This window comes from Gobio gobio (assembly GCF_949357685.1).
Source record: "Gobio gobio genome assembly, chromosome: 3".
In the NCBI taxonomy this organism is placed as follows: Eukaryota; Metazoa; Chordata; class Actinopteri; order Cypriniformes; family Gobionidae; genus Gobio; species Gobio gobio.
This window is the reverse complement of record NC_137099.1, coordinates 42,762,506-42,779,601: the sequence shown is the minus strand read 5'-3', so window position 1 is coordinate 42,779,601 and position 17,096 is coordinate 42,762,506. Positions and strand designations below refer to the sequence as shown.

Here is a 17,096-nt window from a genome sequence, read left to right as displayed (position 1 = left end):
CTGTTTTATGGGGACTTTCTATAGGCGTAATGGTTTTTATACCGTACATACTGTATATTATATCCCCCTACACTGCCCCTGCCCCTAAACCTATCACAGGAGACAATCTGCATTTTTATATTTTCAAAAAACATCACTTAGTCTGATTTATAAGATGTTTTCCTCATGGGGACCTAAAAATGTCCCCACACGAGGATTTCGGATATTGCCATCTTTGTGTGCCATCTTTTGCCATTTTGTCCCCATAACGTAGGGATTACCAGTCCACACACACACACACACACACACACACACACACACACACACACACACACACACACACACACACACACACACACACACACACACACACACACACACACACACACACACACACACACACACACACACTCACTCTCGAACACACACACTCACACTCACACATTCACACACAGTTTTTTTATTCGCTTTGGTACAATTTTCACAAGTAAGGTGTACATTTTTCAAAACTCTTAGTACAAAAATCCAAACTGATCACACTTGTAACACAAGTCATTCTTTCAAAACCTGATGTAATGCTTTCATTCAGTTGCACATATTTTCAGTCCACATAATCATTATTTCAAACACAAGATTATTGTAATATGTAATGAGAACATTTGGTTTAATCACTGAAACACAACAGTGTGAACTTTTTTCAATTTAGTACTTTTAACAATCAGTTCATTCAACAGCAAACAATACAAGATACATGTTTCAAATCTCCCTCGTTGCTGAATTATCTACAGTAACACAGGCTACAGATGCCACATAAGAAAATACACTTACATTACCTAATTTATGTAATTGAATCTATAATGTTTGTAATTGTATTCAGTGTGTTATCAAAAGGTGTGATGAAGTTACGACAGCCATGAGGTTCTGGGCTAGAGTTTGCTGCCAATACAGTAAATGTTATCACTGTACCATATGACTGAATCTATACTGTAGTTGAGTTTTATAAGGGTGAGGTACAGTAATGTGTCTCTACTATGGTAATCTGTTTGCAGTATCACATGGCATACATACTGTAATGTAAAATGCTGTTTTTGATGCATTGCCATCTGTCTCCCTTCTTCTGATGCATTTTTGATCAGTCTGATGTTACACCGTCTTTGACTATTTCCTTTTCCTTATACTCTATTCTGCTCTATGTTCACTCACATATACACTCACACCCACATGTCTGGTTTACTATCTTTCTGCATTTTTACATTTTTCAAAAACAAAACAAAAAACCCACAAACATTCTATATTTATAAGCTTGTTTCCTCATGGCCAAGGGGACCAAAAAATGTCTCCACAAGGACAAGGATTTAGGATATTGCCATCTTTATGCGGACATTTTGTCCCCATAATGTAGAGTTTACCGGGCCACACACACGCACACACACACACACACACACACACACACACACACACACACACACACACACACACACACACACACACACACACACACACACACACACACACACACACACAAATGTGTCTGCATTTTTCAACTCATGCAGATGACGATAAAAGAACCTCTGAACCAGCAATTTGACTCCAGTCTTTATTCATTACACAACACAACGCAGAGGGGTAGCCGAGTCGTAGTGACTGAGACACGCGAGCCCAAGACCGGCTACACATGGAGAGCCGGTTAACTACCAGATTGCTTTAATGCTAGAGTTTTTGAATTCCATGACACTGTCAGAGGCTGCCATCAAGGCCAAGTTCCTTAGAGTGTTTACACACATGCTTCACAGCCGGTTAAAGGAGTTCCCATAGCGCTCAGCATCTCATTCCCACTTTCTCAGAGAACAGGTTACAGTCAAGAAACCCGAGACATTTCCTCAAAAATATTCAAATAATGAATTCCTAAAATAGCATTAGAACTGATGACTTTTTATTAAACTTTAGACACCACCCAGAGAACAGAATTCCCATAAGCTTTCAATCTTTCTCATAATACAAGACTGCTGCGAAATTGAGACCATTTTACCAATCATTTAAAATGATACCAAACATGAAAGAGGAGGAAAGAGGAATACATCATAGGTATTATATAGACATTGTTAGTGAACTTTTAGCGATTTTAGTAAGGGGGAAAGGATGGGAGTAAAAGTCTCTCTAAAAATAACACCTACCACTATGATTACTCTTATTAGTTCTGGGGAACAACAGCATTAATAATTGTCAGTGAGTTGTAATTTATGAAAATGTCATAAATTAAAAAAGGACTGAATGTAAAACTTTTTCAATTGAAACTGATTTAAAAAGAAGTGATAACTGCTGACAAAACATCAGTTCTTCTGACGTTCTGAGATATATGTTAGTGAGGGCTTATGAAACAAAACTAAATGTTTATTTTGAAAACCAATATGTGACAATATCGACAACCAATTTTAATGGATGCCAACGAACGAAATAATTGTCATTCTCAGCTTGAATCCTTGCCTGTTTCTCATGGAACTTTGCTAACTGCTTTTTCATTATCTCTATTTGCTTTTCTTGTTCATTGATTTTAGTGTTTCGACGTATCTCCTCCTCTTTAGCCTCCATCTCTCTCTTTCGTCGTTCTTCACTCTCTTTCAGGATTCGTTGTTTCTCTTTTTCAATTGCTCTCTCTGCCTCCTGAAGCATGTCATTAGTGTAGTATTCACCACAGTTATGACTAACCATTTCATCAATATCGTCCAGCAGCTGCATAACCTGTTCTGAGTCCTGCTTCTTATTGTCAATCACAAAATAGCGTCCCCCGCATCTCCTGACAAATGCTCGCAATACAGAATTACTGCAGATAAATGTCTTTATGTCCTGCTCTAGTTGATCTCCATGATTGAACAGTGCCATACTATAATCTCTTGCCTCTTTACTAAATATTTTCTCAATTAGTTGTATTGTTTTTGCATTTTCTTCTGTGAATCTTTCTGGTCTAACAACAATTAGAAAGGCATGCGGACCAGGAGCAGAATAAGATATACACTTCTTAATCTCTTTCTCTACCTGTTCGTTACTTAGACTTGTGTCAAAAAGACCAGGAGTGTCAATAATTGAAATTTCTCTTCCATTAATAATCCTAGATTCTTTTTTACATTCTTTAGTAACAGATGAAGCTGAACCCGTTGACTCAAAGACTTTTTCTCCCAGGATGGTGTTTCCTGTTGCACTTTTCCCAATCCCTGTCTTCCCAAGAAGGACAATCCGGAGCTCACCTTTTGGTTCTGTTAGAGAACATGAGAGTTATTTGACTGATTCTGTTCTCTTTTATTATCATTATTATATATCATGGCATAATTGATTAAACAAACAAACAAATAATAATAATAATAATAATATAGTAAATAAATAATATATTTCAAACCCATTTCAGTTAACAAGGCTACAGTCCAACATCTACAGTTGGAAAAGAACCACCAGATATTGATCATTTTACCAGTTTCTTTTTCTCCCAGATCACCATTCAATGAAGTGTTGGTCTCAGGTTTCCTTAGCTGCAAATAAGTGTATAGATGCACAATTTTCATACAATGATATTTCAACAATTCCTCAGAAATACAGCTAAAATTTAGGTCTGATCCACAAGGAAATTATTTAGTTATTTTGCTTTTTAATTCTTTAATTCTGAAAGCCCACAACAATTATCATTTGTTATCAGAATTATCATTCTGCAGTCCACTTTTTTGGTTCCATTACACGTTGCAATGTATTGCAATGTTGAACATTTCGTTTTTTAAGATGTAAATAATATATTAATTTGAATTAATTTATTTCAACAACATTCACAATTAAATAATTTCAATGCTTTTTAAAGCAAAAAACTCCAGGTGTTTCTTCAGTTTTTCCCTACTCTAATCAAAATGTTTCAAACAAAAAGGAAATTATTTTAAGTAATCAGTTTATGTTTCCTCTGCCCTCAGTTTCACTTTGTATCCTATTAGTCTTTTGTAATATGCCTTTAACTAACAAAATAACTCACAAACTGGCTCTTTATAGTCACAATCCAAAGATCCACCTTGTTCTTTATTTTCATTCTATTATGTTAGGCATCATGTTCATTGTTTTGGACATCATGTTTTGTTTTTGGTAAGAGGCATGTTGCGACAATGCTACTTTTAATTGACTAGTATTTCAAGCTAGGCTAGGATTGACGATTACGTATTTCACGGAACGGGTGGCAACCCTATAGGCAGACAGTAGTGAAGTATTTTTACTCTGCTTAAGTACATTTTTCAAGTGTCTGTAGCACTTTATCAGAGTGTTTTTCTTTGGAAAACTTTTACTTGACTACATTCTAAAGCCTAATGTAGTACTTTCTTACTTTTACTCAAGTAAAAGTCATTCAAAGTTTTCTACATTTTTTATGTAATTAAGTATTAAATGATATTCAATATGAAACATAGTGCAGTGAAAAGTACTACATTAGGCTTTAGAGTGTAGTGAAGTAAAAGTTTTCCAGAGAAAAACATAAAAATACATATACTTGAAAAATGTACTTGAGTAGAAAGTAAAAATGCTTCACTACTGTCCACCTCTGGAAGCTACTGAGTCAAAACAACAAGCAATGATATGTTCACAGTGATAGTGATACTCACCCGTAAACCACGTGCAACCACATCACCCAGATATAAAACCCAGTTCTTGGATGCATTAAGTTGTTCTTTAGACTGGCTGTGTTTTGCTGTGGTTTGAGATATTAAAAGCTCGTTATTATGCTTTAGCATTAGGCCTACTTGTATAGTTTATTTCTAGAAGTTAACATCCAGTGCTAAAATGTATAGCCTAATGAAATTCTTTAAGTTGTATTGAATCCTACCTTTCATTGCAGATTTGCTGGTCTGAAAGGCTCTGTATAGCTTTGTTTGAGTTTCAATCTCTCTTAACTGTCCTTTATACCTGGTACTGTTTCTGTGATGGGGAGGAGTCTTGTTTTTCTGTCATCTGATGCTTCCAAACATTCAGTCATGTTGGTTGGTGCAGTATTGTGAAATAGCAGAATGAACTAGATAAAAAAAGTTAGTTGAGACAACTTTAATTTGGCTTGAGAAAGCCGGACCAGAAAGTTTGAAAAAGTTTAAAAGCTTAAAGTTTGAAGATGTTCAGTTTGAAGTAGTTTTAAGTTTGATGGTTTGATGGAAGTTTGAAGTCAATACAGTCTATCATAAGATAGATAATATCTATAGATCAGGGGTCTCAAACTCATTTTACCTGGGGGCCGCTGGAGGTAGATTCTGGGTCAGGCAGGGCCGCATCAAGTATTCCACATAAAAAGTGTTTAAAGTATAAAAAAAAAGGAGCACAACTGATCCAATCTTCTCAATCTTTATTATTAACAGTTCTTCAACATGAATGTTTCTTCTGAACATGAACTGTTCCTCTGAATTTGAACTTTCCTTCTGAACATGAACTGTTCTTCAGAACATAGGCTTCTCTTACCTAATCAATTTTTTAAAATATAGCCTATAGAAATTAAATCATGTAATATGAAATAATGAATGATTTAAATTTTATTTTATATAATAGACTAATTCAAAGCAAGGCCAAATCAGGTCAAACAGAACAGTGAACAAAATTCTAGGTCTAATTCTAGTTGGGAAATAATATTTTTGGGACTATTTGTAAAAAATATTTGCATTAATTTGCGTCAAATACTATTAGTCCCGAGATTCTTTTCATGAGTGAATAAATGCATAGATCCGCTATTGGCATTTGAATTCCCTAGTGGTCTGGTGGTAGAATTTTTGTCAACCATGTCAAAGGTTTTGGGTTCTAATCGGCTCTCATATAGTTTTTTTTCTTCTTCATTAAAATCAAAGATGTTCATCAATGATTGTATATTGAGAGCATGGACACATTTGTGTGCATTTTGTTTTGGGATTTCACCGGAAAGAATAGAGTCTCTCTCAGCAACGGCATTAAGCAATGGATTGACGCGCTCGTCTGTGTGTGAAGACTGTGCATGAGCCAAAAGAGAACGTAACCCCGCCTACTTTGATTTGATTGGCCATCTCAATCCTTTTGACATTGACGAGTGCTGTTAGACCACATTCGTTTCGACCGTCTGATCAGCTTTGTTCGTCTGTTCCTGTCAATCACGCAATTGTACTGCATGAGGGAGGGGCGAGCCAACTCACTCTCTCACACACACACACACACAAACAAGCGCAGTAAGCGCTGCACATGCAACGACTCAGCACAAAGGTCCTTTTCAGGTGCCGCACTAACACTAAACTTTGGGCCGCGAGTTTGAGACCCCTGCTATAGATAGATAGATAGGAGATATGTTCCTCTGTGGTTGCTAGGGCACTTGAGGTGGTTGCTAGGGAGTTGCTATGTGGTTGCTAAGGTAATCAGGGTGGTTGCTAGGGTGTTCCTATGCAGTTGCTAGGGTACTTGGCGTGGTTGGTAGGTTGTTGCTATGTGGTTGCTAGGGCACTTGGGGTGGTTGCTAGGGTGTTGCTAAGGTACTTGGCGTGGTTGCTAGGGTGTTGCTATGTGGTTGCTAGGGTACTTGGGGTGGTTGCTAGGGTGTTGCTAAGGTACTTGGCGTGGTTGCTAGGGTGTTGCTATGTGGTTGCTAGGGTACTCGGGTGGTTGTTAGGGTGTTGCTTTGTGGTTGCTAGGGCACTTGCGGTGGTTGCTAGGGTGTTTTGGATGGTTGCTACGTGGTTGCTAGGCTGTTCTGTGGTTGCGTGTTGCTATGTGGATGCTAGGGTATTCTATGGATGGATAGATAGATTGATAGATGGATGGATAGATGGTTAATGGATGGATAGATGGATAGATAGATAGATAGATAGATAGATAGATAGATAGATAGATAGATAGATAGATAGATAGATAGATAGATAGATAGATAGATAGATAGATAGATAGATAGATAGATAGATAGATAGATAGATAGATAGATAGATAGTGTAACAATGTTCGTGAATGGTCAAGGAAGAAGACAAGGGGTCGGCTGGCTGGAAACTCGAAACAGGTGTTTATTCTCTTTAACTCAGGTCACAGAAAGAGGTGCACACCACACAACTCAAAACAAACTTCAGCTCTCATAAATATCAACGGTTTCACTTTGGCAGTTCTTACACTATCGCCCGTAGAAGCCGTTTTTTTAAAAAGTAGGCTAACGATTGCGTCATAACCCGAGGAGAAGCTCGTAGGCAATCTTTTACTGTCTGTGTTTTACTGTCAATGTTTTACTGTCTGAGGCAATCAGGGGGACGTGGAGGCATAAATGCCGATAGAGATGTCACAAATCCTGCTTCATTCATCAAAAGTTGCTCCTGCTCACTCTCTCTGTCTATACAAGATTCGGTGATTCAGATTTTACGTTGCACAACTACTAGAAGACTTGCCAATGTCGGACAGGCTGCTCACGTCACATCTACGTCGTCAAGCTCAGTATGAGGCTGCGCAGTACATCAGCCATCAGGAAGTGATGCTTCTACATGAATTCAATTTTCTCCGTCGAGGCCTATGGGGTCGCTGTGTCTATTTCTTTTACTGTCTATGGTCTCTCCATGCCAATTAATGAAACAAGAGACAGGTGTTAATCATTTGCACTTGATTGACTTACCACTCGTCATTTGAATGTAGCTGTGTCTCATTTCATTTAATTTTGAAGGCTGCATCCTCTGGAATACACATGCTGTGAAGGATGCGGTATACGGAGTGTCCTTAACCAGAATTAAACGAGACGTCCTCCGTAGGACACACAGGAAGGAAGTATCACGTTGCTATGCCAACACGTTCACAGTGGAGTTGCGCTCTCACACCATTTATATGAATGAAAATTATTTATAACTTGAAAATGACTATGAAATGTTTCTTGCCTTGACAGCAAAGTACTGTTCTAAACGTTTAAAAATCACTAAACACTTGTAATCCTGTTTACCACAACTATCTATTTGAGGTAATACAGCTTAAAAACAACAACAAGCTTGAAACTACTTAAGTTTAAACACAACATCTTCGCTTGCATGTATATCTGCCGGTGGCACCATTTTTTCAAATAATATTTAAAAAACATGACGGTTGTTAATGGCGACGCAAAGAATTGTGGGTTATCTGCAGCAGCGAAGGATACACCTCATGCACACTCCGAATTCCTGAAAAGAAGGGCACATTTGAAGGTCGCTTTCGGAGTGTCCTACGTACTTTTCTGAAATGAGACAGCCTTGATGACGCATGCAGCCTTCAAATGCGACCTCTGGAGGACGCAACCTTTCGAAATGAGATGCAGCTTCTCTCTCCCGTCACAGACCTCGCTAAACCACGCCCCCCTCGCCACATACCCCCACCGCCCGACCAAGCCTATAGCACTCCTTTCAAAAACTGAAGCCTCCGCGCCTCGATCGCCCCCCGGTGGCCGGTCCCAGTATAGCTCCTAAACCCCGCCTCTCCATGTATTAGAATGGACGCAAGACACACTAAACAATTCAATTACACTTCAAATAATTGTTTCCTAAAGATGGTTTCTGTCATTTTAGGCAGTTTTTATTACGATGATTTCATTTCAAGTGTTCGTTTTTTAAATAAGCTTAGTTTTAGTTAGTTATTTGATGCTATAAAAACGGGGGATGTGACTTCATGATTGAAAGCTGAGATCGACGGCTTCTCTGAGTGAAGTTGTCACTGAGGCACTAACAGACTTTTTTGGGGATTTTTGGGAGGAGATTGGAGCTTTAGCTTTCATTTCTACATTTCTATAACTGTTTATTTCACACCAACATAATTAATTGTTCTGCATCTGTGAGAGTGTGGGCGGGCTTTTGATAATCGTGCCTCTACTTCCTGTTCTCTACTGCGCAACTCCGGTCCCGAGATCGCTACTGCGCAGACTCTGTCCCAAGATGTCAGCGCCGAATGCGGCCTCCGAAAGCTTCAACTCTGGTATGCGGAAGTCAATGAAGTCGTGTCGTCCATATTTTTTTACGTTCTATGTGCCCGACTGAGGCCGGGGAGCCACCCACCCCCCCATTTCTGGAAAGGAAGTCAGCCACAACCATCTGCGCCCCCGGCCTGTGGACCACCTTGAACTTAAATGGCTGTAAAGCTAGATACCAACGGGTGATCCGTGCGTTGGTATCCTTCATGCGGTGGAGCCACTGCAGAGGGGCGTGGTCCGAACAGAGGATGAATTCCCTCCCCAGGAGATGATCTATATGGCGGTAATCTATATGGCCGACTGCGAACTACCACACCAGGCTCCGTCTCGATATGGTGCTGAATGAGGTTCATTCGACCGGGTACGGGCGAGAACACATCCGCAAAAACTTCCTGCAACTGAGCTATGTCAGTGAGCTGCAAGAGCGAGAGATGATCTCCCCCTGGCGCCAGAGCGAGAGATGTGAATGCCCTGCCAAAAGAACCGGACCATTAGGCAATTCAGTGTGGCTGCCTGACCCAAATGACCGGCCATAGGATTGGAATGAGCCGCCTGGAAAGGCATTTCCCGACAGCTTTTCAGAACTAGCAACTGTGTTGTATCCGTTTTGACCGAGTGTCTTGGGTCATTCGATACAACCTGTCTTTTAATATGGCAAAATAAGGATATGAGAGCGGCTGCTCAGGGTGGAGAACCTGTCCGTCAATCGATCGGACCTGTGCAAATGCATTTTTGAGCGACTCCTGGGACTGTTCCAGAGGAAAATCATTGCGGTCAGTGAGGATCAGCCTCTCCACACCGCTCCGTTCCTCTGCAACAGTACCTGATGGTCCTGGCTCAGATTCCCCAACCTGCACAGCCGCTCTCTCTCCCCGCCCTCAATTGTCCTAAGAGACATTCACATATAAATACCCCAATAAACTACCAAATGCTGGCCAATTTGTCGCCAAAATCAGCGGATGTCGGAGGTGTGGACTAACTGCCACCTCCAGTCTATGCTTTTGTCCCCGGAATTGAATTATAACCGTCACTAGCGGATAATTCACCACATCCCCGTGCACACACCGTACCTTAACCATGCGGCTCTTTTTCAATGCCAACGATTGTATCAGGCTTTGATGGATGGAGGTCTGGTTACATCTTGAATCCACCAAAGCCGGATAGGTACTCCCCTGAATACTCACTGGTATTTGGTACAGCCCGGCTCGATCGGGGGCAGCCTGGGGCGTGTCGAGGACCCGGATCAGCGTCCCCACCTCCATCACGGGACACCGATCTATAAAGTGACCCGGATCCCTGCAGTGCCAACAGGCCGGCCCAGACTTCCCCGCCACCCCAGTGGCAGGAAGTGAACCAAGGAATTGGGGTTGGGAGAGAGAGCGGAAATGGGCCTGGAGGCTGTAGGGAACTCGAGAGGCTCCGTGCCCCTAGATGGCACTTGAGAGCTGGAACCCTCCCCTCGTATGGGGAGCTGGAACAGGCCTATGGGGAGAAGGGGAGAAAGAGAGAAGCTGCCGGCAGGGGTTCGCCGACCCCTGGGCACGCCACCATTTGGTCCTCCACCAGCTCGATGGCTTTGTCCAGCGATGCAGGCCTGTGGCACTGGACCCATTGCGCGGTCTTCCTGGGCAACCGCGCAATAAACTGCTCCAGTGCCACTCGATCCACGATCTGGTCGGCAGTCGACTGGTCAGCCATCAGCCATCTGCGGCAGGCATCCCGGAGCTGCTGGGCCATCACGAAGGGCCGGGTGTTCTCCCCTAGCGTCAGCGACCGAAACCGCTGACAATGTTGTTCGGGGGAGAGCCCAACCCACTGGAGGATGGCCCGTCACAGGTCATCATAGACCAGGAGGTTCTGGACTGGAAGTTGTTGAGCCGCTATCTGCGCCTCACCGGACAGTAGCGGGATGAGGCACACCGGCCAGTCCAGTTGTGGCCACCCACATGCCTCCGCGGACCGCTCAAACAGATCCAGGAAGGCTTCCGGATCGTCTTGCGGCCCCATCTTCGTGAGCTGCATGTGGGTGGCTTTGGCCGGGGCTGATGTTGGATCCCCAGCTGGAACCTCCCAATCGATATAGCTCCGGAACAGCTTGCAGTCCTGCTGATGGACCAGGAAGAGCACCTGGAAGCGTCGCTTCTGCTCCTCCCGGGTTTTCTGCATCGATGGGTGTTGTTCATTATGCAGTCCCGTGAGCAACTGGATGATGTCCGCAAATGGCGTTGCTGATCGCATGGCGGCGGCTCTGGTCTTCTTCCTCCCGGGTTTTCGGCACCAATGTAACAATGTTCGTGAATGGTCAAGGAAGAAGACAAGGGGTCGGCTGGCTGGAAACTCGAAACAGGTGTTTATTCTCTTTAACTCAGGTCACAGAACAAGGTGCACACCACACAACTCAAAACAAACTTCAGCTCTCATAAATATCAACGGTTTCACTTTGGCAGTTCCTCTCTGCACGTCCTCATTTCCTGTTCATGCTCCCAGCTTGTGTGTGCATCCAGCCTCTCTCTCTCCAGTCCTCATTTCCTGCATGGCTTTTAACCTGTCTCTCCACGCCAATTACTGAAACAAGAGACAGGTGTTAATCATTTGCACTTGATTGACTTACCGCTCATCCTCTGACAGACGGACGGATGGACGGATGGATAGATGGATGGATATATAGATAGATGGATAAATATATAGATAGAGAGAGATAAAGAACACGTGTATTGCAGCTACATTTCATCTTTTATTCATCAAACAACCAGACTACTTTTTTTCGAGTATGGCCCTGTATGAGATCTTAAAGGGTGGAATTACTTGTATGGGCACTTCTCCCGGATGAGCGCATGCGCACATCAACCAGAGCGAGAGCAAGAGCACGTCCATCAATAGCTGTTGTTTTAACCCACTCCAAAGCCTTCCCTTTACCAGCCTGCATACATGTGCCACAGTGGACAGACTTCATTTCTTTGTTCATGGATATGACATAAACATGTAAAAGAGAAATAGGTCAACCGAAGTCTTGTTATATTTGCATAAGCCCTTTGCAGTGTGGTATTGAAAACAATTTGTTTAACATTGCAGCAACTCCCCTTTGTGAAATAGGTATACTTTCAGTTTTACAGAAGAAAAAAACTGGTTGTACAGGGATTATGTGACTGTGCTCATTTAACCATTGAACCCAATAGAAACATTTTGAAATGTGAATGTTTGAAATAGGAGTTATGATTTTGCAATAGAAAACATCAAATTTACAAAGATTGTTTTTCTAAGGAGTATTCTTCTAAGGAACATGTGACACAGAAGACTTAAGTAATGGCTGCTGAAAATTAAGCTTTCCTTCATAATTCATTTTAAAATATATTCAAATAGAAAACCATTTTTTAAAGTTGTAATAATACTTCACAATTGTCAAGTACCCCCAGAAGACTGATGAGAACAGAGGAAGTCCTCCATGAGTGAGCAGTCCAGTATATCCTGAGCCGGTATCCAGTTTCTGTCCTCCGTATCCCTCCCAATCGACTAAGTACTGATGTCCCCTACCATATAATCAAACATTCAGCAGCCTCTTTAATAGGGTTGGGCATCGTTTTGATTTGAACGATTCTGATTCCGATTCTTTGAGGGGTGGAGTCACAACATGTCACAGGCTCATTTCACAGAGGAAAATTGTATTTTGATTCAATAATGAGTTTTAGTTTTGGGACTTTCTCCGCTGGCATTTTCACTTGCTTTGCTGCAAAGGTGAATGGAGTTTCACACCGAGTCCCGGTTTAACAATAGCATTAACAGCAGTCATATTAGGACTGGGCAATTTGCGTATAGCTACATTTATCTACGAGGGGGAAAAATAATTTCAGTAACGTTGTTGTTCACCACAATTCGCAATTTGGTCAAGGGCTTTGTTATTACACTGCAATCACTTACCTGATTATGACGAGGTGGGATAATGTTAGTTCACCCTGAAATGAAAATAAAGGCATCTTTTACTCACCCAGCTGTTGTTCAAATGCGCGTGTTCCTGTGTGTGTGCACTCCAAGCCGCAGTAGCCTCGTGCAATATTGTCATGACAACCGGTAAACAATATTCACTTAAGGAGGTTATGTTATTAGTATTATTTCTTATCATATATGTTATAGAAAAGACGAGAATCAAGTTTTTTTCTATTGAGCTTGATTTCTCAAAATGGTGCATGTGTGTGTGCGTGCTTATCCTGGGTGCAATGACAACAGTGCGAGTTATTATAGTAGGCATGAGCGCCGGCGGCTGCTGACGGCTCATAGTGTACACAGAGGAGCGCGCTCAGAATAACGCCCGAGCTCAGTGTTTTGACTCAATAATACGGTTTCTTTCTCGCAAAACCTTATAGTGTGGCCCCTGAACACTTTCCATATGGCGCGCGTCTCCCTGTATCGTTTCGTGATACATTTGTTTATTTTTTGTAATGTTTTAGCTGATCGCCATTCACTGCCATAATAGGAAGGAGCGCGTGCAGGAACAGTATTTTAAATGTCATAGGACATAGGGCACTGGGACAACATCAGGGTAAGTAAAAGAAGGCTTTATTTTCATTTCAGGGTGAACTATCCCTTTAATAACGTTGGTTAGCGCAGGGTTGCCCGAGGAGGACAGACCTGCGCAGCATTTCAAACACGCTACACTCGTTAATTTATATACACCACATATTTGTAGTGCATCCTCCCGTGCAAGAAATAAGTTTGTCATATGTGTTGCACTGTGCTGACCCAGGCTTTTTTTTTTAAGTGATATAAAGCCACACTTTTGAGCGCCGCTTACCGTGCTCCATGGCTGCAACAGAACAAACGAGCGCGGCAAGCACTTCTGAAAACTTGCGCTTTTGGAACCGATGATCGGAATCGAAAACAACATTTCTAAACGATTCCAATGGCATCGCTATTTTTTAAACGGTTCCAAGTTGGAACCGGTTCTCAATGCCCAACCCTACTCTTTACCCTATACAGGAGAGCCTGGGGGAAGAAGGGAAGAAGAGGGAGAATAGATTACAGGCTTGATACACAAGACATGGAATACGGACGCATTGAAGAGTGCATGGCAACCTGAACCGCACTGCCACCATACTAAGGATACTAAAAATAGGATAAGGCCCAATGAATTGTGGTGCCAATTTCCGGGTGGGCATCTGAAGGGGCAAGTTATGGATTGAGGGCAACACTTTCTGCCTAGACATACCTGGGAGCTTTACTCCACCAGTGGTCAGCAGTATGACGGGTGCATTCCCTGGTTCCATTCCCTTCTCCGGGAAAAAAGGCATTTGGGGGTAAAATATGTGTTATTTTGTCAGGGCTGGCAGCTAAAAATCGCATTCCTGGGTCTGTATATCACATAATTGGGGTCGCTTCAACCCGCGGACATGGCAACACAGTGCAGTTGAGTTCTGTTGACATTTGATAACTAATGTTATGCGTCGCTCTTGTTGCTCTGATTGGTTGTAGGTCTATCCAATTGAGGTCTTTCCTGGTTGTAAGAAATTTGATTCCCTGTGTCTTTGTGTGTTTCAGTCTCTGCTCAGCAATCAGTTACAGCTTCAAGATCTTGGGAGAGTGCAAGTCAACGAACCACACGAATGAAGTCAATATGGTTTATTCAGAATGCAGCTCTCAGAGATACAGCAAAAAGACAGTGATATTTATACCATTAATCCACGCCCTTTACAGTTAGGTGTGTGTGTCCGTTATAAGAACAGAAGAGTAACACCATGCATAGAGATAAGCTCAACAGTTGAACGTCCTTGGTAGTAACAAAAAACAGGGACAGACTGGTCGCATAGAAATGATAACAGCTAGGTTTGTGCGTTTCTGTACACACGGCCTGAGAATGGAATGTGCTTGCGCACACACCAAGAGCTGAAAAAACAGGAGACACCAGTTTCTTCTTTCATGCTCACAGAAATGAAGTTTGCAGAAAACGTATACTCAGAATATATACACATATAATCTTTCAATCCCCTCTTTTAAGCTGAAAGCTTAACGTTTAGCAATTGGTTCATAACGATGTGATGGTGTCAAGCTAGAGACAGTAGCGTACACTCAATTCATCAAACATTGCAGTAAGCATGGCCCAAAAATACAGACAGCCAGTAGAATCAGCAATATTGGCATTAACATAGTTACAAATGGCGTGACCCAACCAAATACGGAATGCAGGAAGCCCCAACCCCAATCCTTTTCTCTAGTTTCATCCTCATATAACTTCTTCGCTGTTTTCCTCATCTCTTCCACAGCATGGCCCACAGCTCCTTCAGCTTCATCCTCAGCTGGGACAAAGGTGCAGCACTGATCCCCCACCATGGCACAGACGCCCCCTTTATCAGCCAGGAGCATGTCCAATGCCAGGCGGTTTTGCATGGTCATCAGGCGCAGGGCACCTAGTTCTTTTCTCACTCCGGTCATACCATCAGTGGTGTCATTGACAAACCTTGCCAGTCGATAGTGAAGGACCTCGATGTGAACCCATTGATCTGCAGTTCCCTTTTGGGGGAACATAGAGGTCCACCAACGAGTCCAGTGGGAGGTCAGGCGGTGGTCTTTAGGGACTTCATCCATGGATACGTCCCTTCTCAGTCGACGATGCGTGGGCCTAGGCTGGTTAGTTTGCTGGAATATCTGGATTGGGTAAGATAACTGAAGTGGGGCACACAGACCAGACCAGTTTTCCGGTATATCTTTGGATAGGTCTCCTGGGCCACAATACCACCACCAATCAATGTGTAATCTGAAAGTAATTTTACCATATGACTCAAATACCTTTAATAATGTCTTTTTTATCGTGTTGACGTGTACGGTGGTGGCATTGAAAGAGGTCCAGAGTGGTTGTTCACTGATCACCTCTTTACACATCTCTCGCCTAACCCCTGGGGTCGGATGGATTGGTGCTAATACCTTGATAACATTTAGTAAATATAAAATTCTTTGGAAAGAAGGGCCTGATTTTGATATGTTCAGGTAGGAAGGGGTGTTGGGGCCGGGAGCCATTCTGAGAGTGGTCCCTGCAGCGGGCTCGAGGGAGCCATGCATAATCTCTTCCTCCAGGCCATACGTACACATATGTGCATGAATGATCGTATAAAGATTGGTCTAGCACGGGCATAGAGATACCGATTACAGATGACATTATTTGTTGACATACGTAACATGATTCATCGGTGACGTCTCGAGCGACAGAACTAGCATATTGCCAAAACAAATTATCCGTTGGCTTTACAGCCAAGGTACATGTCATACAGAGAACAATTACATACACATAATACGGCTGCATTCTGAGAGTATGCTTAATATCAATACAACAATAATAACAATACAGAAAATAATGATGATGATGATGATGCTAAAATGGTACCAAAGCAAAAAATAAAATCAGAAAGGATATTGGTGCTGATGAGTGTTATTTCATGAGCAGCGCTGCGTGTTCAGCTCCTCTGCTATGCGATAACAGACAGTCAGCCAGCAAAGAATCGTGGTCAGTCCCAGTCAGTCCAGGTCACGCACAGCCCCAGCCTCTCCGCCCTTTGACGCAGTAGTGGTTTCTTCAAACCCTACCCAAGTGGCCCCTTGTTCAGGTATTGGACAGCTCTAGTAAACCTAGACAGACATGGTTATTCCCTACAATTATTGCTATTGCATTTCCATTAATGCACACGTCCTGGGACACCTGTAACACACAAAATTAGTTAGCAGTTTGTCCAGGGATTTTTTTCCATTCTCGTAGCATGGATCCACTGTAGAAAAGATTCAGTTAGTGCTGCAGTTCGAGTTACCGCCACAATTTTTGTCGGGGAGCTATACTTTGTAGTTTCAAAAGAATCCCCCATCTTTAAGAATTGTTTGACCATCACTTCGTCCCCAATTTTGAATGGGTGTGTTGGGTCTAATGGTAGTGGTGCAGAACTCGAATGCAGCTTCCTCCAGTTTTCATGGAGTACCTCACATAATAATCTAGCATATTCCCCCAGGGGCACATCACATCCAACACCTCCAAGAATCCCACCTCCTTTCCAGGGGGCGGGGAATGGACGACCCATCACCATTTCATATGGAGATAACCCTTTTAGACCCTTATGGGGTGCCATTCTCATTTCGGCTAGGACAACAGGTAACAATGTTGGCCAGTCACTATGACCAGCTGTGTGCATTGCTTTTCTCAATTTGTCCATTAGCAATTTTGCGATGAAAG

General features: G+C 42.5%; 1 protein-coding gene across 1 annotated transcript; it reads right to left on the bottom strand.

The window, feature by feature from the left end:
• Positions 1–425: 425 nt before the first annotated feature.
• Positions 426–4,904, bottom strand: LOC307124462 (GTPase IMAP family member 7-like). The gene is made up of 4 exons (XM_079813668.1): positions 4,823–4,904; positions 4,602–4,687; positions 3,443–3,500; positions 426–3,230 (listed from the first exon to the last, which is right to left on the bottom strand). The coding sequence occupies exons 1-4, from the start codon at positions 4,827–4,829 to the stop codon at positions 2,371–2,373; spliced, it is 1,011 nt and encodes a 336-aa protein (XP_079669794.1). The 5' UTR covers positions 4,830–4,904; the 3' UTR covers positions 426–2,370.
• Positions 4,905–17,096: the final 12,192 nt, after the last annotated feature.

Excerpts from the sequence above, each read along its gene's own strand:
- LOC307124462 (XM_079813668.1), bottom strand. Across the intron at positions 3,501-4,601 it reads TGGTTGCACGTGGTTTACGG|CTAAGGAAACCTGAGACCAA; the intron begins GTGAGTATCACT and ends ACTTATTTGCAG. Across the intron at positions 3,231-3,442 it reads TCTGGGAGAAAAAGAAACTG|AACCAAAAGGTGAGCTCCGG; the intron begins GTAAAATGATCA and ends GTTCTCTAACAG.